At 36.6% G+C, this 26179-nt stretch overlaps 1 protein-coding gene across 2 annotated transcripts in view; it reads right to left on the reverse strand.

Annotated features, from left to right (window-relative positions):
* Positions 1-26179, reverse strand: part of EPS8 (epidermal growth factor receptor pathway substrate 8) — an 82087-nt gene that overhangs the window by 46211 nt on the left and 9697 nt on the right. For both annotated transcript variants that reach the window (XM_040967499.1, XM_040967489.1), the window contains exons 2-3: positions 6872-6941; positions 5267-5343 (exon numbers count right to left, since the gene is read on the reverse strand). In XM_040967499.1, the coding sequence (XP_040823433.1) occupies positions 5267-5343; positions 6872-6927 (133 nt within the window). In that variant the 5' untranslated portion in view covers positions 6928-6941. The remainder of the gene's footprint in view (positions 1-5266; positions 5344-6871; positions 6942-26179) is intronic.

Raw genomic sequence — 26179 nt, forward strand, 5'->3', positions numbered from 1 at the left:
CAGATGTATATATAAATATACTTCCTGGCTTCTTAATGAAAACATTTTTCGCCTAATATAGAAATCTGAAGATAATCCTAGATTAGTAAAGTTGAAAAACTGCTGAACATAAAGGTTACAATGTAAGTACAAAAATACAACCTACATTGGTACTCTGAAGGAAAATTTCCATACTTCTTATGTCAGTATCACTTACATTACTGTAATATGTTCTATTTTTGTTTTTGCAGCATTCAACTTACGTAAAAGGAAGACACACTATAAAAACCAATCTCTGCTACCTTTCTTTTTCTGTTTGGATGACGACCTGAAGAAGTATGATCCATCTGGTCCTATCAAGATAATGTGATCAAAAAGAAAGATCTGGTTTCACCTTGAATTTTTTATGATGCTTAACAACAACAAAAAAAGCCCTCACTACATAACTGTATTCAACACGTTTTAAAACGTAAACCACTCTGATTTTTCTAATTTCTCAGTGAGTTCTAATTAAGGTGAGATGTTAACACATGAATGATTACTCTTGGGAAAATGGCATCACTTTTGAAACACAAACCATATTTTAGGGAGCTAATGGACACAGCTCTCAGAAACAATCTCTGTTTCAGAAACACTGAATAATCTCAGCACAATGCTCTAGGATAGGAAGAACACGAGGGCAGCTCTGCTTCCTCACATAGCACCTGAGTCAGCAGAACACAGCACCATAATGTCACCCCGGGATTTGATGGCCAGCAGGTACCTCCAGGTGGCTCCAGGACGTCCAGTGCAGGTCACAACCCCCTACACTGACAAGCACTAAGCTTCTATTTCAAAAGTGAAAATGCTGGGCCAACCAGTGACTTAAAAGGCTAATCCTTGTAGTGCCACCTCATATGGGTGCAGGTTCCAATCCCAGCTGCTCCTCTCCCGATCCAGCCCCCTAGATATGTAAATCTTTCAAATAATAAAAATAAATCTTTACTTTTAGTTGCTTTTACAAGATACTACTTAGTAATTAATCTTAGGAGCCTGTTCATCAATGCATAAAAATGAGTCCTATCATGAAAAGAGGAGCTTCAAAATTTTAAGATAAGAAATTTGCCATCTTGCCTTTTGGAGTCACCTGTTAATACAGCATATTAAGCTGATTTTTTATGTTAATGTTGCCTAATTTCCTGATATTTTTCAATCATGAGTCATTTACTTAAAAATTTCAAAAGCTTGGCCTTATGCTATGTAGCAAGTTAAGCCTCCACCTGTGATTTTTGCATCCTATTTTGTTGTTCCACTTCCAATCCAGCTCCCTGCCAATGTACGCTGGAAAGCACTGAAAGATGGCGCAAGTGCTTGAGCCTCTATAACCATGTGGGATAACTGGAAGAAGCTCCAAGTTCCTGGCTTCAGCCTGGCCCATATCTGGCCATTGTGAATCAGTAGATGGAAGATTCTTTCTCTCTCCTCTAACTCTGCCTCTCAAATTAATATGAAAATAGATCTTCAAAAAATATTTTAAAAACTAGCATTCGTTCTTAAAAATAAGTTTTCTCCCAGTACAACATACACTGTATGTAATGAGGATATAAAAACGAGATTTAACTGATTTAGAATTCTATTTTTTCTAAGGCCGGAGAGGCAGGCAAATAGACAGAAGTCCTCAGCACAATGACTCTTCAAATACCTATAGAACAGCCAGGGCTAGGTCAGGAACAGTGACACACAAACTTGGAATGCAATGCAGTTCTACGTGGGTGACAGAAATCCAGTCATTGAGTCATACAGCTGCTTCCTGAGGTCTGCATTAGCAGGAAGCTTGAGACAGGAGTCAGAGCTGGGAATTGAACCCAGGTACCTGTGGTGCAGGTGTCTTAAACACCTTGCACCCACAATACCTAATACTAACTCCCTAGCAGCACTGGAAATAGGAAAAACACTTACCTGGAATTCAATTATGTCAATTAAACAGAGAGGTTAGCTCTGAAACTACAAGATCAGGAGCAAGGTGGGTAGAAAAAAAATGGAAACATAAAAACAAACAACAAAGACGTGCTTATAGGTATCGGCTAAGAAGATTACCTACTATATTATGCAATTACACACTTCAAAGTTAACTGAGTGTATTTATAACTAACAAATTGATACTTCTATGATACTTAAGGTTTTCTGGAGACAATATTATACTGTATACTTTTCAATAAAGAAAAGCCTAGGAGATTGGATTTTGAATGCTTTTGCTATAAAAAAATTAAAAAGGCTTAAGAGGATAAATGTTTGTATCATCTTTGGATACCACATAATGTACATATGTAATGAAAAATCATATTATGTATTCCTTAAATACATAGCTCTATATATCTGTGAAAGTTCTTTAAAAGAATATTTTGTTGACACAACTCCATTTCTCACTCTTACCTACTTTTCCAGGCCACTGCTACCAAAAGCAATGCTAGAAGTTCCACGTTCACAACCGGAGACTGTGACAGGCTTTGGAACCTTTTTTCATGGAAAAGCAGCCCCAAGTATTGAGAAGGAAGGCAAAGTTGAACTATTTGGTGCAAGGACTCGATGTCAAGGTGAGGAATGTCACTTTGGAGCTCTTCTCCACACTTAGCAGTGGGCATACCCTAGCACTTGGGGTCACCAAGCGGTGTCAGGTGCCACACCTTGGGAGAAGGGAATGTTTAACATATTTCCCAGCTACAGGACAACTTTGAAATTGAAAAGTTTCAATGAAATTGAAACTAGTCCTCCTCAGCAGAAAAGACAGAGTAGTGGACATTGGGCCAGACCCACATGGAGGATATGGGAGCTCACTGGGCCCTGCAGGGGACATCTGTAGCATCCCAGAGGAGGAAGCTAGAATAAATTGGATAACTACTCTGGCCAAATGATGCCAGCAAATTTCTGGGCAAATGGAGACTCTGAGGTTGACTGCGTCAGCCAGTGGACATTGAAAGATGTCCCTCATCCTGGGAACAGCGAGACTGACAACATTTCAGAACTATAAAAACCACTTGGGCAGAACCCTCAGTGAGTGTATCACATTGGGACCCTGTGTTGATATCTGGTGCCCATTCCCCATCCCTGGGTAGTGGGGCAGCTGGGAGGCTTGGTATGGCTTCTCCCCTTATCCCCCTGCCCTAGCTTGAAACAGAACGGAGAAATTGAAAATTTGGGAACAATGATCATACCCACTTTTCCCTAACCCTTGATCCACCCGTCTCCGATCAACTATGTTAACATCTTCTGAAATTAAATTTTTAAAAAGAAATGAAACTGAAAGAATTCTGCTAGGAAATAAAGAGGCTAAATCTATACACATAAGGGATCTACAAAAGCACATGAGAAATGAGTATTAACTAACAGTCCCTAAATGAGATGCTGCTTTCATGAAACATTTTCCCAAATAAGAGTTACAACGTTGTCAGAGATACTAGTGTTCCAGAGCTTTCCCATGCTGGCTTGAAAATTTCTTGTATAATAATGAATAAATGACAAAATAGAGTAATTAATACTATTGCTTTTACAGACATATAAAATTATGCATATTTATGGGATTATATTATACAATACTTAAAGACCATGATGAATCTTAGGCCAGAGACAAAAAGTGACCCTTCAATACTATTCCCTATCTCCATGTTCAGGTTATTACTTACATGTCCTCATACAAATGGACCACAGTATTATTATCAGGTATATTATATAGATGCCAAAACTGAGGTTAATAGGCTAAATTATTTGCTCAAAAGAGCATATTTAGATAGAAGTGTCATGATTCTCTACTGAGCCCTTTGCCTCTAAAATCTGCATTTAAGAGAAGCAGTCCATGCTGTTTTTCACCATATGTAGGTTTTCCATAAAATTCCTGAAGACCTCCCCTTTGAATGCATGAATTTCAAAAAAGTTTGTACCGCTGTCCATGAACTTTGGGACGTGTTGTCCTATGATGGGTCCTATTATAACTATTAAATAAGTATTTTTTAAACATATTCACCAAAGCTACAATTAAGAACTATTATAATTAAGTAAAATACTCAAGAAAATTGAGTATTACAATCAGCATGACAGAGTCATAAAGATGTATAAAAGTATGATATTAAATCTTTTTTATGAATTATGATGTTTATGAAATTCAAAATCTGAGTTTAAAGCCTATTCACTAAGAATAAGGACATTACAAGAGTCACACAACCTCACAACTGCTCATTGCTACAAAGCCAACAGGTTGTAGATCTAGACAATGTAAGGAGAAAAAATTCTACAACTGAGAAAATGTTTCTGTTTCTACAAGACACAACATTGAAGACAATATCAATGGTAGCAACAGCAAATAGATTCTGTGTCTTCCTACTTACAAAGCACTACCCTAAATGGTGTGTGTGTATTAATTCACTTAATACCTCAACCCTTTGACATATTCTACTACACAGAAGAGTAAAATGAAGTAGACAGGTGAAATAACCTCTCCAAGATCATTTAGATAGTAAATTTAACATCTAGGCAGTCTGATACCAGAACCTTTTCTATTAAACATATTGCTATCTTGGTAATTATTAGGTAATAATAAAAAAGACCATGGCAATTGTATGCAAATAAATGCCTTCTAAATATACATGGCGTATTCAGGAGTCCTCAATTTCTTCTCCATTTTCTACTTGAAGTTCGAAATAATCGGTGTATAAGTGAGATAATCTAGAGTGGCCACTGAAAGTAAGAAGGATGGGGAAATGTTTGATTGCTCAGAAAGGAACAGCGTTAGGACTGCGATCTGAAAAACTGAAAGGCTATACAGAGAAAGTTCTTTATGGAGAAAGTTCTCTGACTGTAATCCCACAATCAGTAGGAAGGATTACAACGATCCACAAACACATTACAAATCATAACTGGAAAACCCCAGGTAAACTACTGGTGTAATGTAATAGACACCCAAAACAACTGCAATATGCTTTGCCTGTATTTAGAAATTATATGACAAAAAAAAAAGAAATTATATGACAGCCACCAAATTCTGTAGAGTTGGCAAATTTGTAAAAACCTTTCTTTTTAGTTTTAAATAGCTTTTTAAAATTTTCTAATTAATACTTAACAGATGAGATACAATTCTAAGAACACAGTGACATATCCCTTGGTGGTTAAAAACTCTTCTTTAAAATCATCTATATCTAGTTATCAGCACATCCTTCCAAAGAATAAAAACTAAATCTAGATTCAAATTATGACCCACCTGGATAGAATTTGTAAAACATTGTTAGAAACAGAAACATACTCCATCGAATCTACCTACCATAAAGGGCCTTTGCACTTGTTTTTGAACTGTGCTCTCTGTCCATCTGGGAATAGGTAGATGATGAACCGTAGCCACTGTAATAAAAAAGATGGTGATTGTGCTGAGTTGTAGTCAAGGCAAGGAAGAAATGTTCAGGATTAGAAAACACAAATACCAATAACCATCATCATGTTTTATACACACCCTGCCCTGGTAAGTGGTGAAGAGATGATAACGCAAACCACCTAACCTCAGTGAAGTCTAAGGCTGTACAAATCAGCCTCCTCTCAAGTATCAAGTTGGAACTGGGGTCATGGGCAATGACTAAGATTGCAACTCTCTTAGAAGAGTGTGAGTTGGTCACATTCAGGCATGAGCTAAGTAAGTTCCAATGGAGTTAGGACCATTATGAAAGAACCGCATTTTTAACAAATATTTGAAATACCATAAACCCAAGTAATTTGGGATTAAATATGACCCATTTTATCCTATAAGTTGCTTGTTACCAATATGCTATATGAAGTAAACACTGGCTTATTTGAGTCTTACGTATTTATTCAGTATGGATTTATTAAGCTCCTAAAGCTAGGAGAGTAAGGAGTTAAGGGAGAGGAAGTAAGTAAAACAGTTACTACAGGATTTAATACCTGGGTAAATCAACGTATGCAACAGGTAAGACCAAACAAGGAGTAAATTTTTTCAAGTTTTGCAAGACTTTACTTAAGTGAATCTATAAAGAATGTAAAGACACTCAGTAGACAGGTAGAGAACCAAGTAAGGAGAAAATATATAGAATGGATTCAAGAGTAGCCAAGTGCTTTTCAGAAAGTCTACTGAATGGCAAGTGCTCAAGAGTTAGTGAATGAATGTAGTAAAAGCAGCCGGACTGAAGGCTTTCACATCACATTTGACAACTAGATATTCATTCTCTCTAGGTAGTATTCATTAAGTGTTGTGAAATTTAACCCTCCTCAAATGTCAATATAGTTTGAGTAACAATAATAGAAAGCTCAAGAAAAGCTCAAAGTTCTGAAACAGAGCATCAATTTAACTTTGAAAAATAATTATGATAAAAACATCAGAATGCAACATTTCTCAATTATGAGATCTCTAACACCACATAATTACTTCATCATTTTACTCTTTACAAACACAGCAAACCTTTAATGAAAACATGTTAGTAATAAAAAAAGATAGTATCTTAATGAGAAATAAACTACATTAAGAAATGAGACATTTTCATTTAAAATATAAAAAAGGTGCAGGCATTTAATATGGCAACAAATACATTGCTTAGTTACCAATATTCCATATCCGAGTGCGGGGGTTCAAATTACAACTCCACCTCCGATTATAGTTCCCATTAATGTGCACGCTGCGAGGCAAAGCTGTTAGTTCAAGTACATGGGTCCCTGCCACTCACAAGGGAGACCCAGACAGAGTTTCAGGCTCCTGGTTTTAGACCCAGTCTAACTATTATGAGTATCTAGGGGACAAATATGAATCTCCCTCTCTGCCATTTAAATAAATAAATAAACAAATGCCATTCAAATAATTAGTAATTAAAGCTGCTAATTCAAATCCCCCTCCCCAAAGAGAATAAATATGAATCTTTCAACTTACTTTACTGGAGTTGAGTACATTCCGTAACCACTGGGATTAGAAATATGACCATTCATTGTGTCTTGCACTGCTGTGTTGGAAAAAAAACATAATAAAAGTGCACAGATTAAAGGCAATAAAAGCATCAGGTACTTCAGCCTCAAGTTATTCATTCCACATGTATCTGGCCCTTGCGGGCATGGTACTAGAGATAAACTAATAAAAGATCTCCACTCTCATAGAAGCCAGGATCCAGAGGTAGAAGCCGACATGAAAACAAAAACACAAATGGTATTGAATGTGAATATGCTAGCATTTCAAGTAAACTTAGGTGAGGAACAGGAAAATCCACAAGCCTTCCTGAGTCTTCTAAGTCTTACAAACATCATTGCTGTACGTGGCCTGCTCAAACTCCTTAGTGTCAACTTGGAGATAACTTTTTATTATTTTAACTAAAAAAAAAAAAAGACTAATTGCATTTGGAAACTTGGAAAGTAGAGAAAAGCACTAAGGAAAAGAATACTACCCAGAGCCCTATCACATAAAGATGGCATTTGAAAGTCCCATCATCAACTGCTTTCTGGTCATTCTTTCTGCACATACTTATCCTCCCTTCCTCTGTCCCTTCTTTTACTTTCCCATGTCTTCAAATGACATCTGGCAACATCTTATAAACACATGCTTGAATACAACTTTTTTTTTTCCAACAAAGTGCTCATTTTGTCATTTCTCTTAAGAAATGACCTCACAAATCAACTCTGATACTTTAGAAAACATTTTAAAAATCTGTTTTACAAATGGACAAAGTCACCTCAAACAAATGAAAACAACTGAAACTTTCTACCAAGTGAAATAGCTTTCCCTTTTTTCTTCTAGACAACAGCTACATCTGGATTATTTCTATTTACTCCAGGATATTTGGCCTTCTCTGAATTCTGTGCTACTCAATTAGTCTGAATCTCATCTCAGTTTCCTAACTTTTACCCTTGTATACACATTAGAGTGCTATGCCCTCTCAATGACTAAGAGTTAAGCAGGAGGTGCCCCAGATTTACGATAAGAGCATAGTACCATAGAAGCGCTAACCACCATAGCAAGACTATTATGTGGTTCTGTGAAAACTACTAGGACCACTAACATGGACCAGACTTTGTTCCAACTATAGGCCCAACTGTCTAGTGGAGAAAGAATAGGCATATAATTAATAAACATAAAAGTATAAACTTCACTATTACAAAGGGAAAATTCAGGGTGACAAAGGGGTAGACAATGAAGAAATTTAATTCCGATTGGGAAGGCAAAGAAAATCTCCATAAAGGCATTTTATTTGAGAACTGATTGTTTATTTCTTAGCTTTCCATTCAGTTCCAATGTGCTCAGGAAAGTTTTACTGACTAAATTGTAACATCAGAAACTCTCTACTTCTTCATAAACAGTTCTTTTCAAAATACATACAATTTTCATTTACTTAAATTAATTCCCGACTCTTTGCTAGACTATTAGCTCTAAAGGAATGGATGTTTGACAACTGTGTTTCTTAAGAAATAAGAAGGGGGGGAAGTGTTTGGGACAGAGAGTTACAGTTACCAGTTGAGACACCCAGCACCAGTTGAGATGTGTATCACAGTTGTGAGCCCTGACTACCCTGCTTCCAATCCAGCTTCCTCCTGATGCACCTGAGAAGGCAACAGGTGAGAGCAGGTACATGTGGGGAGAGGTTGATGGTGTCCCTTGGGGGAGTGATCCAGTGTCAAGATTCTCTCCTCCCAACTGCTTATACGTCCCTTCCCAACCCTTCCTCTCTCCCCTCCACACTCCCCCTTTCTCTCTTTTCTAAAACAAATGCATCAAGAATAGAATTGCTGTCCATTATATATGTTTCAGAGTCATAGGGAAGCAAACGTCTCCATCCTCAAACAACTGACTGTATTCTTAGAGATAAAATTAATTCAAATGAGGCATATATAGAAAAGTCCTAACACACATGGATCTGTTTGAAATCTAACACGGGCTGAGACGAGTGAAAAGCCCTGCAGATCATCACAGCCCCTTGACCTAGTTCTGAAAACATAATGTACAATGGTTCTCTAAACATTCAGGCTCAATTAAGCTTTTGTAATAGTGCTGTGCCTAATTATCTGCTACTTAAAAGCAAATTCCTAACTCAAAAAGCCAGAAAATACTGACTTCTATTCTGCAGCTATAAATGTATGTTTACATTACCTATTTCTATTCTTTTGTTGTTTCCATGCAACAATCTGGATTTAGGTATAACTGTAAACCTATCAGGAGTGGGATAACCTGATATGTCAGTGATTACCGATTTCTACAGTAGAAATATTTCCACCATGGCTGATTTCAAGTAAGCAGTAGTCTAACAGCAGTTTACAAACTCCCTAAGCATTTCACAATGAGCTCTCATATAGCCATAGGAGTGCACCATTGCTACATCCTAGAATTGAGGCCAAGACAAGAGACCTGAAATAACATTGTTGATGGAGAGCTAATAGGCTTAGGATACGAGCACTTACGATTAGAGACTGGAATTCAAACACTATTTCTGACTGTACACAGCCTAGGAAATTTAAGCCTCTGATTCAATCCTCTTATCAGTAAACCAGAGGTACACTCTATGGTAAGCTCACATAGCTAGCTAGTGCAAAGATCAAGGGGGCAGACATGGAAATTTTGTCCAAAGATAACCACAACAAAAAATGTGTTCTTGTTGTGGTTAACAACAAGGTGCTTCGTTCAGTATAAACGTTAAAATTCCCAGGCTTTGCATGGATTTTGATCTGGTTTGCATTTCAAAGCCACGACAGCTGGTTTTCATGAAAAATAATAATCACAGCATTTCATCTTTTCATGTTTAATTCTACATGACAGTCAAATAAACACATGGTTTGTGTTTAGAGTTAAAAAAGCGACCTGTTGGAATAAAAGAACCTTAGAAACGGGATTAGAAAATGTCAAATTGCTAAATTGAATTTTAAATATAGAAACTTTCCTCACTTGTCACAGTTGTTCATGTGGCAATATGGAGGCTTTCAAATATTTAAACAGAAAACCATCACCATAAACACCCTGCAAAAGAAATAAATGCTCATCTTTTCTTCTTAGACTTTTAAGACTGCTACAATGTATACCTATAAGGATTATAGATATGATTTAAAAAATAATCAATCCTCAATGAAAAATTACGTGCTTTATTTTCCCAAACTGTTAAAGCAATTTTAAAATGAGACCAAGTCTTCTTTACTAGTTTAAGGACTCACATGCAGTTAATTATACTCAATTAACTACTTAATTAATCAAGACTATACAATAACACCATCATTGCTCCAACAGTTTGACTTGAACTAGCAGACTTAGGCTTCTTATGGAGCCTGGAGCAGTGGCATAGCATCCTAACCATAAGCCTGCAGTGTTGGCATCCCATATGGGCACTGGTTCATGTACTGGGTGTTCTACCTCTGATCCAGCTCCATGCTTATGGAATGGGATTTAAGCAGAAGATGGCCCAAAGCCTTGGGTCCCGGAACCCACATAGGAGACCCAGAGGAAGCTCCTGGCTCTTGGCTTTGGATTGGCAAGGCTCCAGCCATTGTAGCCATTTAGGGAGTGAACCAGTGGATGGAAGATCTCTCTGTCTCTCCTTTTCTCTGTAAATCTGCCTTTCCAATAGAAATAAGTAAATTAAAAAAAAAAAAAAAAGACTTCTTATCAGCCATGGTCACAATAATGTTCTTCCTACTTTCCACACATAACATTATTTGGCAATTATAAGGAAAAAATTGAAAAAAATTAAAGGCCTAAGTTAAACACATCCAAAATGTTAAACTCTGGCATTTTCAAAGAAAAAGAAATAAAATGTGAGCAACCACTGTAGGAAGAGAAAATAGGGTTATCATAAGATTAAACCCGCAACTTAAATTAGTACCAGAAATTTTTAACTTTCCAAATATAAGTAATTAGAATTTCAGAATGTCTTGTCTTTGCTTTTGTTTGCATCTGATATTAATTTTCACAGTGATGACTGAACACCTAGTCATGATTGAACTACTTCACAATTCAATACACAGTAATAACACTGGGAGTTTTGTGTGGGCCACTGTATGCTTATATTTCATAGGATAATTTTGAACTGGGTTTCTCTGATGTGTTTCTCATGACTGTCCTGGATTTACTTGGGTCGTGGAAGAAGTCTGCAGAAATAATCTATCTTTCCTATTCGTCATACTTAGATATGTGCTAGTGGTGTGACTTAGCCTAGGATTTTCACAGTCACTGACCAGGGTAAGATGTGTCATGCTACCCTCTGGCACTAACACCAAGTCACTTAATCACAGGCCATGCTTATGGAATTGTTAGGCTCCAACTCATTAACTGGGTGTCCCTGCAAACATTATTTAGAATTTTGTCATATGAGAGACTTGTCTATTCTCCAGCACGTATTTATTGATTCTGTGTAGGGCCTATTTGTTTCCCTCTTAAATGGAGGCTTCCTAAAGACTCAAATTCATCAAATAGAAATTCAATGAATTTTTTTTTTTTTTGAGTGACTCAGACAAGAACTGAGCTCCACAGCATTCCAGTGAAAGGTGAAAAATACTGGTTAATAAAAAGCAGCAACTGGAGAAATGAGGGCATGGAGAGATCCGGTACTTAAAAAGGATGTTGGCGAACACCACGAAAAGTTGATCAGAATTTTAAAATCTAAACTCAAGCAAAGAAGGTAGGATCACCCCAGAAGCACAGTGATTGGGTACCAATTCTTAAAAGAGGCAAAAGTATTCACTGTGGGAATTTTCTCCCAGGATAAAGAAAATAAAAGCAGAACTTGCTGCCAGCTCAACTCTCCATTAAACAGATTTCAGGGGGTGAAATTTTAAAAATTTATTATGGGGAAATTTGCTACACCCACCCTACCCCATTACCAGATTTTTTTTTTTCATATTTCTCTCTCTCTCTGTTTTGTTTTGTTTTGTTTTTGTAAATCAGCCTTGAGAAAGAGTATTCACTGATATTCTAAGAACCATAGTGAATGGGAAGGTTCCAAATTAAGTTTGTACCATTGAATAGAACACTAAAAACTCACTGAGAATATTAAGAGCGCGTATATTTTTATTGCTAGACATTCATTTCCACACTAGCCTTTTATACTAACATACTAGAAGGTAACCTGTTTCACAAAGGAAAATAAATCAATGGCAACCAAAGCTTGACAGGGCTAAAAAAGAAAGAGAGAAACCAGCTCTAGAAGCAGCCTTATGAGACTGAGACTTGTGAATTCAAATGGCATTCTGATAGATTAGAAGGCTTCTAAGAATAGTAAATCGTAAAACATTACAGGTACAGTTATATGAGTTCAAGCCCACAGATGAGATAAAGCTTGTTAATATTTAACCACCTTGTTCACCACATGACTACCTTTTTTTCATTACTTAGAGCAAAGGACACTAAACGGTAAACAGTATTCAACAGGTGACTCATTGAGTTGTCACTTGAGCTCCTTAAGAGGAAGGATGTTTCACAAAATGTACAAAATATATACAATTGGCTACAACCCACAAAGTGAGTACCTTCAAATAACTAATATACTGAATACATTCTATTTTTCTGAATCATAAATAGATTCCCCTAAGGCTACAACATGAAAAAAGTCATTAAACCAAAGAGGCCTTTTTTTAAAAGAAAATGGAATTTTATCCTGCAAAAAAAGGTAAAATAAAGCTTTCTAATGCATTATAATGCACCCATTTATGCAATCTCACAACTAGTTCTGACTTATTTTATTAAAAATGTTATTTCTTACCTCCACTTTGTTCCCTATTTGCGATAACTACTCAATCATTGATCATTTTGATAAGAGGACAGAGACATATTACATGTGATCAAAAACTATTTGTAGTTTCCATTTGCTCTACTTCACCAAAATATGGTTTTCCAGGTTCAGGTTTTAACAGAAGGACTACACAGGGGGCAGGTTTGCTCTAACAGAATGTTTGTAAACTCCTTTAGGTATGATTGCGTACAACAAACATAACTTTACAAGTCCGTGGAAAATCCATGATTAGGTAGGTGAGGTCAAACTCCTAAGTCTTTCTGATGAGCTCCTTCTTCTCATGACTCTGTACGCTTTAGCAGCTTAATCCCAAAGATAAAGATGCACTCTTTTCAAAACACTATTTTTCAGTTATTGTCAAGAAATGAGGCAGTTTTAACATGCTATTAGAAAGCGATGTAATGAAGAGTCAAAACATAACAAAACCCATTCCAGTAACTGTCTACAGTTGGCTTAATAATAATAAAAAAAAACAGATTGTCAGTGGGCAATGCTAATAACAACACACATTTCTGACAGCTCATCCAACTCAGAGAAAACTTAAAATGACCAAAACCTTCCTTGATAACATTCCTATCTTATGGAGGACTTTTAGGGAATGGTAAAATATCTTTGGAAACACACACTATGCTGGGAGAGACAGACAGCTGAAGGGTCATGCACAGTGCAACAGGGCAAACCCAAACACAGAATACAAAGTGACAGCTCAGGCTGAGAAGGAAAGAGTAGGTATGGGAGAAAGCCCACCTGAAGAGGCTACAAGATGCGAGCAGAGTGGCAATCAGAAGAGAGATGTGCAAAGACAAGACGGGATTCTGATCCTAGAAACCCCCAGAGGTTTGGAGTGACTGAAGAATAGCTAAGTTGGGAGGTGGTGATAAGGTAATGAGGCATGATGCTGGAAGTGAAGGGAGAATTTGCGTCCAAAAGAGCCAATGTGTCTTCTGTCAAATCTTTGTTAGACTAATATTTAGTGTTTCACTCATTGCACTTGTGTAAATGCTATTCATAATAAACTAAGATTGCACTGGCAGTTGTGGACAAGTTTCTGTCTCCTTTTCATTAACAGTCATCATCCTCCAACTCTGAAATTCCCCGTGTAGCCATAATTTCAATGCTTTACTACTGACCCAAAGTGAAACTTCCTTTAGTACATTTAAAGATGGTCTATTTTGGCCTGGCGGTGTGGCCTAGCAGCTAAAGTCCTCTCCTTGAACACGCCAGGATCCCAAATGGGCGCTGGTTCTAATCCCGGCAGCTCCACTTCCCATCCAGCTCCCTGCTTGTGGCCTGGGAAAGCAGTGGAGGATGGCCCAAAGCCTTGGAACCCTGCACCTACGTGGAAGACCCCGAAGAAGTTCCTGGATCCTGGCTTTGGATCAGCATAGCACCGGCTGTTGCACTCACTTGGGGAGTGAATCATCGGACAGAAGATCTTCCTCTCTGTCTCTCCTCCTCTCTGTATATCTGACTTTCCAATAAATAAATAAATCTTTTAAAAAAAAGAATAAAGATGATCTATTTTATTGTTATTCTGTGATGCGTTTCTTGGTGAGGGCCTTCCCCCGGAACACCAAATTTCCTTGCTCTGGTCTCAGGGGATTAATCTCAAGGTCGGCTGTGTGACTTTCTTGTGGAATCCAAATTTGCCATCTACCTTTGCATTCCATTCATCTTTCTCCTACTTCCTGTGTCCCAACTCTGACTTCCATGTTCTTGCTTTCTTATTTTGATGGCACACATACTTTAAGAACTTTCTGATAAAGAATATAACAATGATAGATTTTTAAAGGCTTACATGACTGAAAACATGTTTTATTCTATCTTTGTATGTGATTGACAGCTTGTCTTAGATGTAAATAATAGATTGGAAATTTTTTGCAGAAATTTAAAGCCATTGCTGTTCTGTCTCCAGAGTCATTGCTGAATGTCAAGTAGTTATTGTGATTCTCAATCTTTATATATTCTGAAATCTTCATTCATTTTCCCTATTTTTGTCAATTTGTTTTCTCTATGTTTGTTTTTAATTCTGAATTATATTTAATTTCTGGTGTAGAACAATATAAACATAATCAGAAATTGTAGAGGGTGGGTATTTTGTGTAGTTGTTAGGACTCTGCTTGGACTGCCCACATCTATATTTGAGTGCTTGTACTGCTGAACTTCCGGTGTTGGTGTTGTAGGAACAGCACTAGGAGGGTTCTTCAGCCATAATGACTCAGGTCTACATTTTGCCTTGGTGATATGGGACAGATTCTTCAGGAGCATCACAGCTCTCTTCTCTGCCATCACGTCATGACGTCTCTTTGCCAGGTTCGGAGAGCTTGGCCATCTTTTGTGTTACTGCTTCTCTTCTAGGCCAGGTTCTTTGTCTCATGACCATAAAGAATGAGACTCAAAGATAAGGATGAAGTAAAAAGAGCTTCCTGGTGCCCTGGAGGCCTGCTGCATAGAGGGATGCCTCTCAAGGCTTTCCTGTGTTGCTAAAGAACAAAGCTTCTCTGATTGGGTAAGGTGTATGTTAATGAGCTGTTCCACATGTACCAATCAGAGATCTGATGCTGGAGTAGCCTGTACAGTAGAGAAATCTGCAGAATGCTCAATCAGGTCCATTACACATAAACAACAACATCTCAAGATTATTTGAAGGCAGGAGAGCAGTGGTATCTTCTATCCAATTGTTCCCCAATGCCTACAACACTCAGGACTGAGCTAGGCTGGAATTAAGAGCATGGAATACAATCCAGGTCTCCCATATGAGTGGCAGGGACTCTTGTACTTGACCCAACACTACTTCCTCCCAGGATGGGCATTAGCAGGAAACTGCACAAGAAGTGGAGGAGCAGCAGGAGTTCAAACCAGGCACTCCAATACAGGATCCCAAGCAGCATCTTTATCACTATTCCAAAGGTCTGCCCAGTTTCTACCTCTTAAAAATCCCCTCACTATTATTTAATTTGGGGAATAAAATTGAATGCATGTTCTCAGTGTGCCTAAACACATGTGCATTTTTCTCTATTACATTCTGCTTAACAGCTGTTTGTTCATGAAAAATTCAAGTCACCTCTGATGTGAACTTGAGAAGTTCATAAACTGTGAAATACGAGTACAAGTTTATACTAACAATAAAGGTACCAAGTGACCAGAGTGAAAGTCACACACAAAAAGAAGGAAATTTATATTAGATAAAGTCAGCTGATATTGTGGTAGTGTGTGTTTCAGTACCTCTTGTTATCACAACAACATATGCTATTTTCAAATCCCAGAAGAGAAACAACATTCTAGGGCATGGAAGTAAGACACTATCCTCAACTCAATTAGGTATTATTGTGCATGGAAAAAAAATCTTTTGATTTAATTGCTGATGAATTGCTTCCTTTCTACAGGAGTACACAGATTTACAGTCATAAAAATTAAAATATGAATAAAAGTTAAATTCAATTGGCTATCTCCAATTAAAACCATTAAATTTCATATTTAAAATACAGTAAATGCAAGTTTTAATTATAGCTAATACTGATTGTGAAAAAAGTCTGCTAAAAAGTTCTCAAAAAAAAAGCAGTAAAGTTTCACATAACCATGAAATCATTTCATTAACTGGGATAAATTAAGACATAACGAATTCACTACTGTAAGCATTTTAGTTTGTCAGTCACTGTGCAAAGTACTTGATACGTGTATTATCTTACTTCGTTCTTCCCAGATTAGAGAAATTATAATTAGAGCTTCTTATATAATGAGCAATCTTGGACTCAGAAAAGTTTTAGGTAAAGATAAATTGACCATGATTTTGACAGCCAACATGTACCATGGTTAATATTTGACAAGTTGAGGTTTAAATCACTATTAGATATTTGGTAAATTAATGATAAGTCCATAATTGTGAAATGGGCTGGGGTAATGTCAATCCTAAAGAAATAAAAGTCAAATTTAGCTTTGAAATGATTATGGAAGCAAGATTTGTTGACTGCTATCAGCCAACTGGAATGCCAATTAATTTATTAATTCATTTATATAACAAGTACCTTCTATGTAACCATTAAGTGCCCTTCAACTGCTCTAGACAAATACTTCCCAATGCAATATTTTTCCATGATGGAAATGTACCAACAGAGAGGCTGAATTTTAAATTTTACTACATTAAACCATTAGTTTAAATGTACATAGCCATATATAGCTAAATGCTACCATACTGAACAGAACAGTTCTACGTACTGAAGGTCCAGTTCATTAAAAAGACACAGCTCTTACCATCACAGAGCTTACAATCTGGGGGAGAGCAACATCAAACTAATATAACTAACATCTGTTAATAGGAAAACACAGGACAGTACTCACAAAGACACAAATTCAGAGTGGGTCAACTTTAGTTAAGAACTTCAACAAGAATGGGCTGACAGATTCAGTCTAAATGCTCTCTCAAGATTTACCCATTTTAATTCAAGGATAAATAGTGAAAACAAAGTATTTATGCATTTGCTGAAAGTGTTTTCAATGCTTTGAGACTAGAACAAATAAAGAACTCTTTTGAAAATCATTGTGAGCAACAATGCTGTTATTTGATCATATTTGGGGTAATAGTCTGAATAGAAACAAAGTAAAATAAAGACAGAAATCAGAAAAACAACTCAACTTCTGCATCATTTGACCATAAATGAAACTTTTTTACTTTCACAGAGGCATGTCCACCTTGGGGCCAATCACATCCCCTAGAAATAATATATATTTGGCAACAACTGGATTCCTATATGCAATCACCTGGAATTGAAACAAAGCAAAAACATAGCAATCTATCAAGAATTACTAGGTGAAAAAGAGTGTTTGGATATTTAGAGGAAGGGACAATCACCAAAACCTTTTGACTCCTAAATCGAGTATAAATTTTATCAGGTAATTTCAAGAGGATTTGCTATAGTATTTGAGGTGAGAAGGAGAAGGAGGTTTAAGGATGGAATCCTAACGAGGACTGATAATTTCATGTTAGTATTTCTTTCCTTCCAAATTAATGGTTCCTATGTAGAGCAACTAGAAAAATGGTGTATCATCTGAAACTTAGGTAGAAAGTATCTTTGGTTTTCACTAAATATACTGACCAAGTCAATAAGTTAAATTTTTCCAAGTGACACCATCAAATCACTGCCAGTTCTTAACGAAATCAGTTGATATAACTGCTATCTTCCATCTTAAGCCAGATTTTACAGATTCAATACAACTAGGAAACTAAACACTACTGCTACTGCTAATAGTCATAAGAAAAGGAGAAAAGGAAGAACAGTGGTAACTAAAGTTCAAATAAAGTATTTGTATATGTCATTTTCTTTTCACTGTCACGAAGATGTTATGAAGTAGGAATTATTCTATTCTTGCTTTACAGATGACTTAAGCTAGGTACAAAGTTTAACTGCATACGCAGTGTCGAAGAAGCAATAAACAGTAAATGTGGAATAAAATTTAACCACTCTGAAACATAAAGACATTGAATAAAGCTTTTTTAACCCAAAATCACATGGCCACATAGTATTTTAAAGGAAGTACACATTTTTTTCCTCTTTTGTTATAGGAAACCTCATACAAATTTATAAAAACAACTGATATGTTAACTTCATGAGTAAATGAATTAAATTAAAGGATCTAGATTCTAGAAACTTATCAAAGAAAGGCATGACAAAAGCAGGAGTATGAGAAATAGCATAGATATACATGCAAAAGTACCTGAATCAGAAAGTAGAACCTGGAGATTCAAAAGGATCATAAAATTCTAAGAGTGTGCGATGTTGTCTTGACTTTCACTCACAAAGTTCATGCCTATCACAGAATATTTCTCTTAGGAAACATTTTTCCAGTTCCATAATAGCAATCAGGGAAAAAACAGATATTACTTTTATATCCTACTTCAGGGCAACATGTGTTTTATAAGGCTTAGGGAAATATGAATGATTACGAAAGAAATGCATATATATTAAAACAATTCATGAAACTGTTCAATAGAGATAAAATAAATATTTGCAGTTTCCTGAGGTCTTTCTGAAAAACAATGTTTGTGCATATTATTTGACAAAATAAAGATGCTTATTTCCGATCTTCTTGTAAGAATAGAATGGAAGGCTGTTATAAAAGCAGGAAAATTTCAGCATTTGCAGCATCTCTGGCTTCTAACACGAACACTCCAGGTTCAGCTACTCTCCCAACCCTCTCTTTAACTTACCCTTATCCAGACGGTAAACAGACACTGCCCTCCTTCCTCTCCATTCTGATCTCATTGCCAGCCAACTTTTTAATTTTCCCCAAAGGCAGTGGAAAAGTCCTTATCTAACTAAATCCTCTTGTCTTTCCAACTGAGCCCACTCTCTGTAGTAGTTCAGCAACAATCCTACCTAAACCAAATTATTCTTGCTATCAGTGTGAGGAAATAGCATTGTTGAACTTGCCACTGTGACTGCCCCAGACATCAGTTGAACTGAGTTTGGCAAATGAGCTTAGAAAGACCAAGGAATGCTAAAGTCAAAGCTATTCCTTCCTTTGACAATACCATTTCTACCTCTGGACTCCCACGCATGTCACTTACATATGAGTTTCCAGATTTTTGATTAATCTAAAAACAAGGGTATCTCCAAATGTTCTTTGTAGCTCCAAAACCCAATGCAATAGCCGAGTGACTCAGTTACAAAAGCCAGCATACTCAGTTAAATGATCTGCTTTTTGCCATATAAATTTGCTTATACAGACCAGCTCATCTGGCAAATAAGGGCAGAGAAGAAATGACGAGTATTTTTCATCTTACTTGGGGGTGAGAGGGAGGCTTTATCTTGTAGTATTGTAACCTGATAAAGCCCAAATACACAAGGCAAAAATATGACAGAGAATTTTGTCCTTCTTTGCTTTCTCTTTTAAAAAAAACTAAAGACCAGAGTTCACAGGAAGAAAGCAAGAGACAGAGAATGCGTCACAGAAATCCCTTCCTAAATGGCAATAACGACCAGGGACGCATGAGATTGAAACTGGGAGCCAGGAGCTTCCCCTAGGTTTCACACATGGGTATAGGACCCCAAACATTTAAGTCATGTTCTGCTGCCTTCCCACACACAAGATCAGTGAGCTACATTTGAAGTGGAGTAGCTAAGAATTAAACGGATGTCTGGGATACCAGCGTGACAGGTAGCATCTTCATCTACTCTATCACAATTCCCACCTCTCCTTACGCCACCCCTTTTGTTGACGTTGGTTTTTTATCTAAACAACGCCATTACTAACAGGCCGTAACAGCACAGAACAGCACATGGCAGCACACAGACTCAAACTAGTCGACACACTGAATTTCCTTGCTCTAATAGCTGAGCTGCTACATTCTGGGTAGCTATAGTGGAAATGTTTCTGGGAAACAAGTATTTGGATTTTGTAAAATATTTTATTCAATGTTTACAAGAAGGGCACTTAATCTCAACTAACACTGTTGACACCTCAGGGAAGGTCAGTCTTGCCAATAGCCACATGGCTGTTTCCCTGCCATTAAGGCAACAGATGAAAGAAAGTAGCATATTCTTGTTATGACTGTGGATGTCAAAACAGAAAATGAAAAAATTCAACCAAATCAAGGTCCAAATGGTTACGATAAAGAAAAATAAGAAACTATCAATCTGTACACTAATCAATATACTACCGTAAGAGTCAGGTCTGGATGACCACTGCCCACAAATGGTACCCCCGTCCATTTGACTGTACAGAGGCCTTGATGAGGTAATGCAACCTTAGGAAACAAACATGGCCCTACCCTCAAGAAAAATATGAGAGTAAATAATGTTACCAATCACATACACCAAAGCAAAACAAACAAGAATAACACTCCTCAGTTAATCATGCAAGGTCTACTAAAAGTTCATCTGAAATAGTTTTCCCAGGCATCTATATTCTCTCAACTACTCTTCATACAAAACCTTGCTATCACCAGTAAGCACTGTTCACACTAACTTGCCTTCTTCAGGGATCTATTCTCACCCTAAGTACTACTGTACACCCCAAGTAATACCATACAAGTGCTACTGTACACTTCCTATCTAATTATTTCTCAAACCTTCAATGCCTATGCTTCTTGGAAGACTCCTAGACCCATTCAATATTAACACCATTTAAGCAGTTGGCCATGACTTATGTTTAATACTCTTTAGTGTGGTTATGAAGAGCCACCGTAATTTATTCCTGTGTATCTCCTACACAACACTGAGGTATGGCTAACTGGTAGAACCTTCTACAAAGGAATCCCTGTACTGAAGTTGTGCTACAGTGTTTTATGTACAAATGCTAAAACAGAGTCACAGCTTTGTAGTGAACCAGGGTAGATCTTACTATCAGTACAAATGCCTCAGTAATTTGCATATCACCATCTGACCCCACACCTATCAGAAACAAAGTTGGTGTGAGAAACATAAGATAATTTACATATATGTAACTGAATCAAAATTTAATACTGAGCTATCTGGCAGATTTTCTATAATTACAATCAGATAAGACACTTGAAATAGTTGAGGGGAAACAACAGTGAAGGCACAGTTGCTAGGTGGTCATGTGTTAGTGATGGCTGTTACATCTGACCTGAAAAGCAGAACTTCTGCTAAAAGCATGCCTATTTACATCAGGGAGGCTGAAAACTGACTCAGAGGAAAAAGTGCTATCCTCTGACTCACCAAGACCACTTCCTGAAACACCCAGTGTTTTTCTTGGAAGGGAGTCCGCACAAGTGCCATTTCTTTCAATCACTGATTAGACAAAATTGAAGTCTAACACAAAATGGGGAAAAGATGTTTTCCAAAACCATCCAGGTTTCAAAGTTCAGAGAAATCCATAAACATATGTTATCTGGTCATGACAGGAATGATTTTAAAGACAATACAAAATAGACAATCTGAGACCTATTATACAGTTTAGTAAAGCCCTGACTACCTACACATATCCCTCTGTTTGCGGGAAATCTCTTGAAGACAAAGAAACAATGTCATGATTTTAATCCATGAAATCAATCAACATGTTGGTTTTTAGGCTTCAAAACAGACACTTTTATTTTCAAGGTAATCATTTTCTTTTCTTTGGAAAAATGTAACTGTTTTTAAATAACAATTTACAAGGCTGTACTTTTGGCCTATAAGTGGAGATGAAGTTTCCAATGCTGGCATTCCATGTCAGTGCCTGGGTTCAAATCCCAGCTCACTCTGAATTTGAGCTTCCTTCTAATATGCATTTTGGAAGGTAAATGTGATGGCTCAAGTAGTTAGATCATTAACACACACAATTCACAGAAACAGATATGAGTTAAAATTTACATTTCTATAAATCATGTCTGATTTGAGGTTTATCTTTCTTGTACACCATAAACTGGTGTACATAAACTTCTAATGTAATTATTGTATCAATATGACTCATATATAAATAATACTACATTTTTAATCGGGAAGAATCACCAATTTGTTAAGTTTAAAAACCTATACCTGTATCATTTTATATCTAAGTCTATGTCAATTTCACTTGTTTTTTTTTTAAATATAAAATGTTGGAAATACTACACAGACCCATTTTAAAAAAATGATACTGCCCTGGACCCGGACCTGGAGGAGAAAAATACACATCATATTTCCTTCTTCAAAATAACAAGCAATTAAAGTGAATCTTGCTGTTTGTTTCCTTTTGAGTAATCTACACTGGAAAAAGTTCAAACATCTGACTCTTGCAGTATTTTGCTTCCTGTTAAAGAAACCATGCTTTTTACATGTCAAGTCAGCTAATATGTACTCACTGAAACCTGTGATTGCTTCATAGAAATAAGTTTAAGGATTAAATAACTGTATATTTCCAAGTGTAAGCACTGGAAAGACATTCCCAGGCAGTTGATACAGCAGAAAGGTGTGCTCATAGGCCATATCACGCTGACACACAGATTATTGGAGAATAAGACATTAGCGTAAATTAGTCACACAGGGTAAAGCCCTCAGGGACTTAGTCTGCAGAGACAGAATTTTGTCACTGTTAACATGACAATGAAGGTGCTAAAGACTCATAGCTAATCTTGGAAATATGAAGGCCCAATGTAACTTTAGGGACAAGAGGGAGTTATCCTGTTTCTTTAAAATATATCATTTATCCAAGTGACACACAGAATGCTGCACATCAGTTCATTCCTTTGAGTTAAGTGGTTTTATGCCAAGGGATCACTTTTAAATAATCAACACTTTTAAGATTTATTTATTTGAAAAGCAGAGTCACACAAAGAACAGAGAGAAAGATAGATTTTCCACTCATTGGTTCACTCCTGAAATGGCCACAACAGTCAGAGATGGGCAGGGCTGAAGCCAGAAGCCAAGAACATCATCTGGGTCTCAGATGTGGGTGCCAGGGGCCCAACACTTATGCTATCCTGTTTTCCCCAGGCCACTAGCAGGGATATGGATTAAATGTGGGGCAACCAGGACCTGGACCGGCACTCATATTAAGATTCCTATATCACAGGGTATGGATTTACCTATTTTGCCATTTTGGCATAATGCCAGCCTCGAACTTTAGACACATGTGTAAAACTACATCACATCATTAGCATTTAAATATGAATGATCAGATACATTCTCCTGGGATATTAGGTTTCTAGGGAAATGTGGGAATGCCTACTACAAAATCAGCATGCCCAGAAATGTAAGAAATGTGCACAAAATATCAGCAATGGCAAGCTAATGAAGACAGTCATTTGAATGTTGATATTTTTGCCTATGCTCAGCAGACATATCTAGCATAACAATAATTACTGAAACTATTGAAGGAATTCCAATTATATATAGTGGTAAATATCCTATGAAATTAATGAAACCACCTAAGAAATTCATTCAGCATTTCTGGCTCATTTATTACCTATAAGACACGGTGCTTTGCATGAGGGCATAAAATAAGCTCTCTAGAGGAATCAGGTTTTGAACAACACATATCAAGGTGCTGACTGGTACATGTATGGGGCAATTAGACAGCATTCCATATGAATAGACAGCATGGGGTATGAAAGTTCATGGGCTTTGTGGAATAGTGAGATATTTCATTCAGACTGGCTCCAAATATGCAATATGTAAAATGGCAATAAGGTAGAGACTATGAGAAGTTCTGTACAGCATATAACTAAATGTTAAATAGTAAGACAATGTAGAGGAACAGAATTATTTCACTAATGTTTAATAAAATAGCCAAGGGGTAGCTTGGAAGGTCGATTTGATCAGGAAGTAAAGCCAACTCATTTTGAAATAATTTTATCTATTTCATTAACCTCCACGGAAATACTCCATTTTTTTTTTTTTTGCAAAAACTAAAACTGACCCATGACACTGCCTAATTTCAAGCTTCAAAATTTTCAAAATAAAAACATTTTAGCTAATTTGAAATGTACCTAACAATAACCTATAACAACATCTTACATTTCTGAGTTAATGGTTGCATAAGAAACCCACTGAAGTTATATATACTTTAAACAAACTCATTTTAAAATTGCAAAGATTAAGGGAATGGAAAGTTCTTGTTGCTGTGTTTTGTTTTTTAAAAACTTCCCTTTGCAACCACAGTGGAAGTCAGTATGGATTTTCTTCATAAAGCTAACACAGAACTACTGATAATCTGCAAATTTTACTTCTGGGTACATATCCAGAAGAACTGAAAGACTCAAATAGATACTGTATTCTCATGTTCACATTATTTACACTGACAGAAAGTTAGAGACAACCCAAGCGATGCCCACCTGTGGAGCGTGTGGCTTATGTATAGAGCAGAACACGAGTGAGCCTGTAAAGAGAAAGCAGTTCTGAAACCTGCAATAACATGGGATGAAACTTGAAGCCACTAGCTAAGTGAAATCCGACAGACACAAAAGGACAAATATTATATCTAGAGTAGTGAAATTCACAGAGATAGAAAACAGAACAGTGGTGGCCAGGGCCTGAGGGGGTCAGGTCTTAAAGAATAGGCAGTTTTTCATTAATGAGAACAGTTTGAGAAGTCAACATTTTTGACACAGTGTTGATATTACATAACAATGTGAAAAGACTTAGTGACAAGACACCACACACGGAAAGATGGTTAAGACAGTAAAATTTACATTATGTATATTTGCCATCATCATTATTCAAAATGAGAGAAATGAATGAACTGTGAATAAGTCATGTTTAAATGCCTGGTCTGTGATGTAAAGGCTAGATATCATTATAGCTTCCTCTATAATAAGGATGAACAAGATAAATAACAAAATTCCTGCTATACAACAGTGTCCCATGAGATCATAATGGAACAGAAAAATTGCTACCACCCTGTGATGCTGTAGCCATGGTAACATCACAGTGAATACATTACTCACCTGTTAGTGGTGACACTGAAGCTAACAAGCCTACTATACTGCCAGTTACACAAACGAATAGAATGTACACTTACGTATCTTACAGAGCAGCTGATAAGCGATCGTGTTAATGGTGTGTGCATTTCCTGACTTTCTATCTTTATTTCAGAATGCACTCAGTTTACAACAAGGAGAGGCTGCTGTAAGATAGTCAGTCTGCCTTGTTGCCCTAGCAGCAGTCTCATTCTCATACCTGTGTGGTTAGCACATCTCTTAATGGCATCATTTTCTCTTGTGTGTAATTTAATCTTGGGTTCTTGTGCTCATCGCATGCTTAAGACAGACAGGCTATCCTAGATGGTGTATGGGAAGGGGAGAAAATAAGGGATACACACAACCTGTGTATAGTAAGTTGTACAATCTAGGTTTGTTGAGTATATTCCATGAGTTTCCCATGAACAAATCATCTACTGATGTCTTCCTTGGAACAAGTCTTTACTGTTAAATAACACAAAAACCATATACCTGTGCATGGATATTTTAAAATTTGAATATTATTAATTATTATTATACTTCAGTAAAGACCAACAAGCACAATCCCTAAGTTGCCAAATAAGTAAATTGAATTATATTAGTACGTAAATCAATAGATTTAAGAAATCAAAAGAGTGCTAGCCCAGTCTTAATCTTCAAAGTTCTACTGCAGTTCTAACTTTCTCTAATTGTACCACTTGAAAATACCATTTCTCACTGTTTAATCTTCACATTAATCAAAAACAAATTCAGAATCCTTGCCCAATCCTATCACAGTTTACTGAAGGGAACATTTAGATAAAGATATGCAAGATAACTGCAAGAATATACAATGATTTGGAGTAGATATGATATTTTATAAATAGATATGTAAATCTATGAAATGATTAAAATATTTAAAGTCTTTTTTTCTCCTTTCAATTGAGCTTTTAAAATAATCAAATATGCATAATATCTTTTTAGGAAAACATTCTCTGTACGAAATAACATGCATTAGTAATTTGAAGAGTGTTAGAAAAACAATCTGTTCCATAAGATAGTTCCCAAGGCCAAACTTTCAAAGTAATATGAAAACATTTAGACTTTCCTAGTGCAACTACTCTATTAA

This window comes from Ochotona curzoniae, unplaced genomic scaffold, assembly GCF_017591425.1.
Source record: "Ochotona curzoniae isolate NIBS_2020 unplaced genomic scaffold, NIBS_Ocur_1.0 contig_1482, whole genome shotgun sequence".
NCBI classification, from domain to species: domain Eukaryota; kingdom Metazoa; phylum Chordata; class Mammalia; order Lagomorpha; family Ochotonidae; genus Ochotona; species Ochotona curzoniae.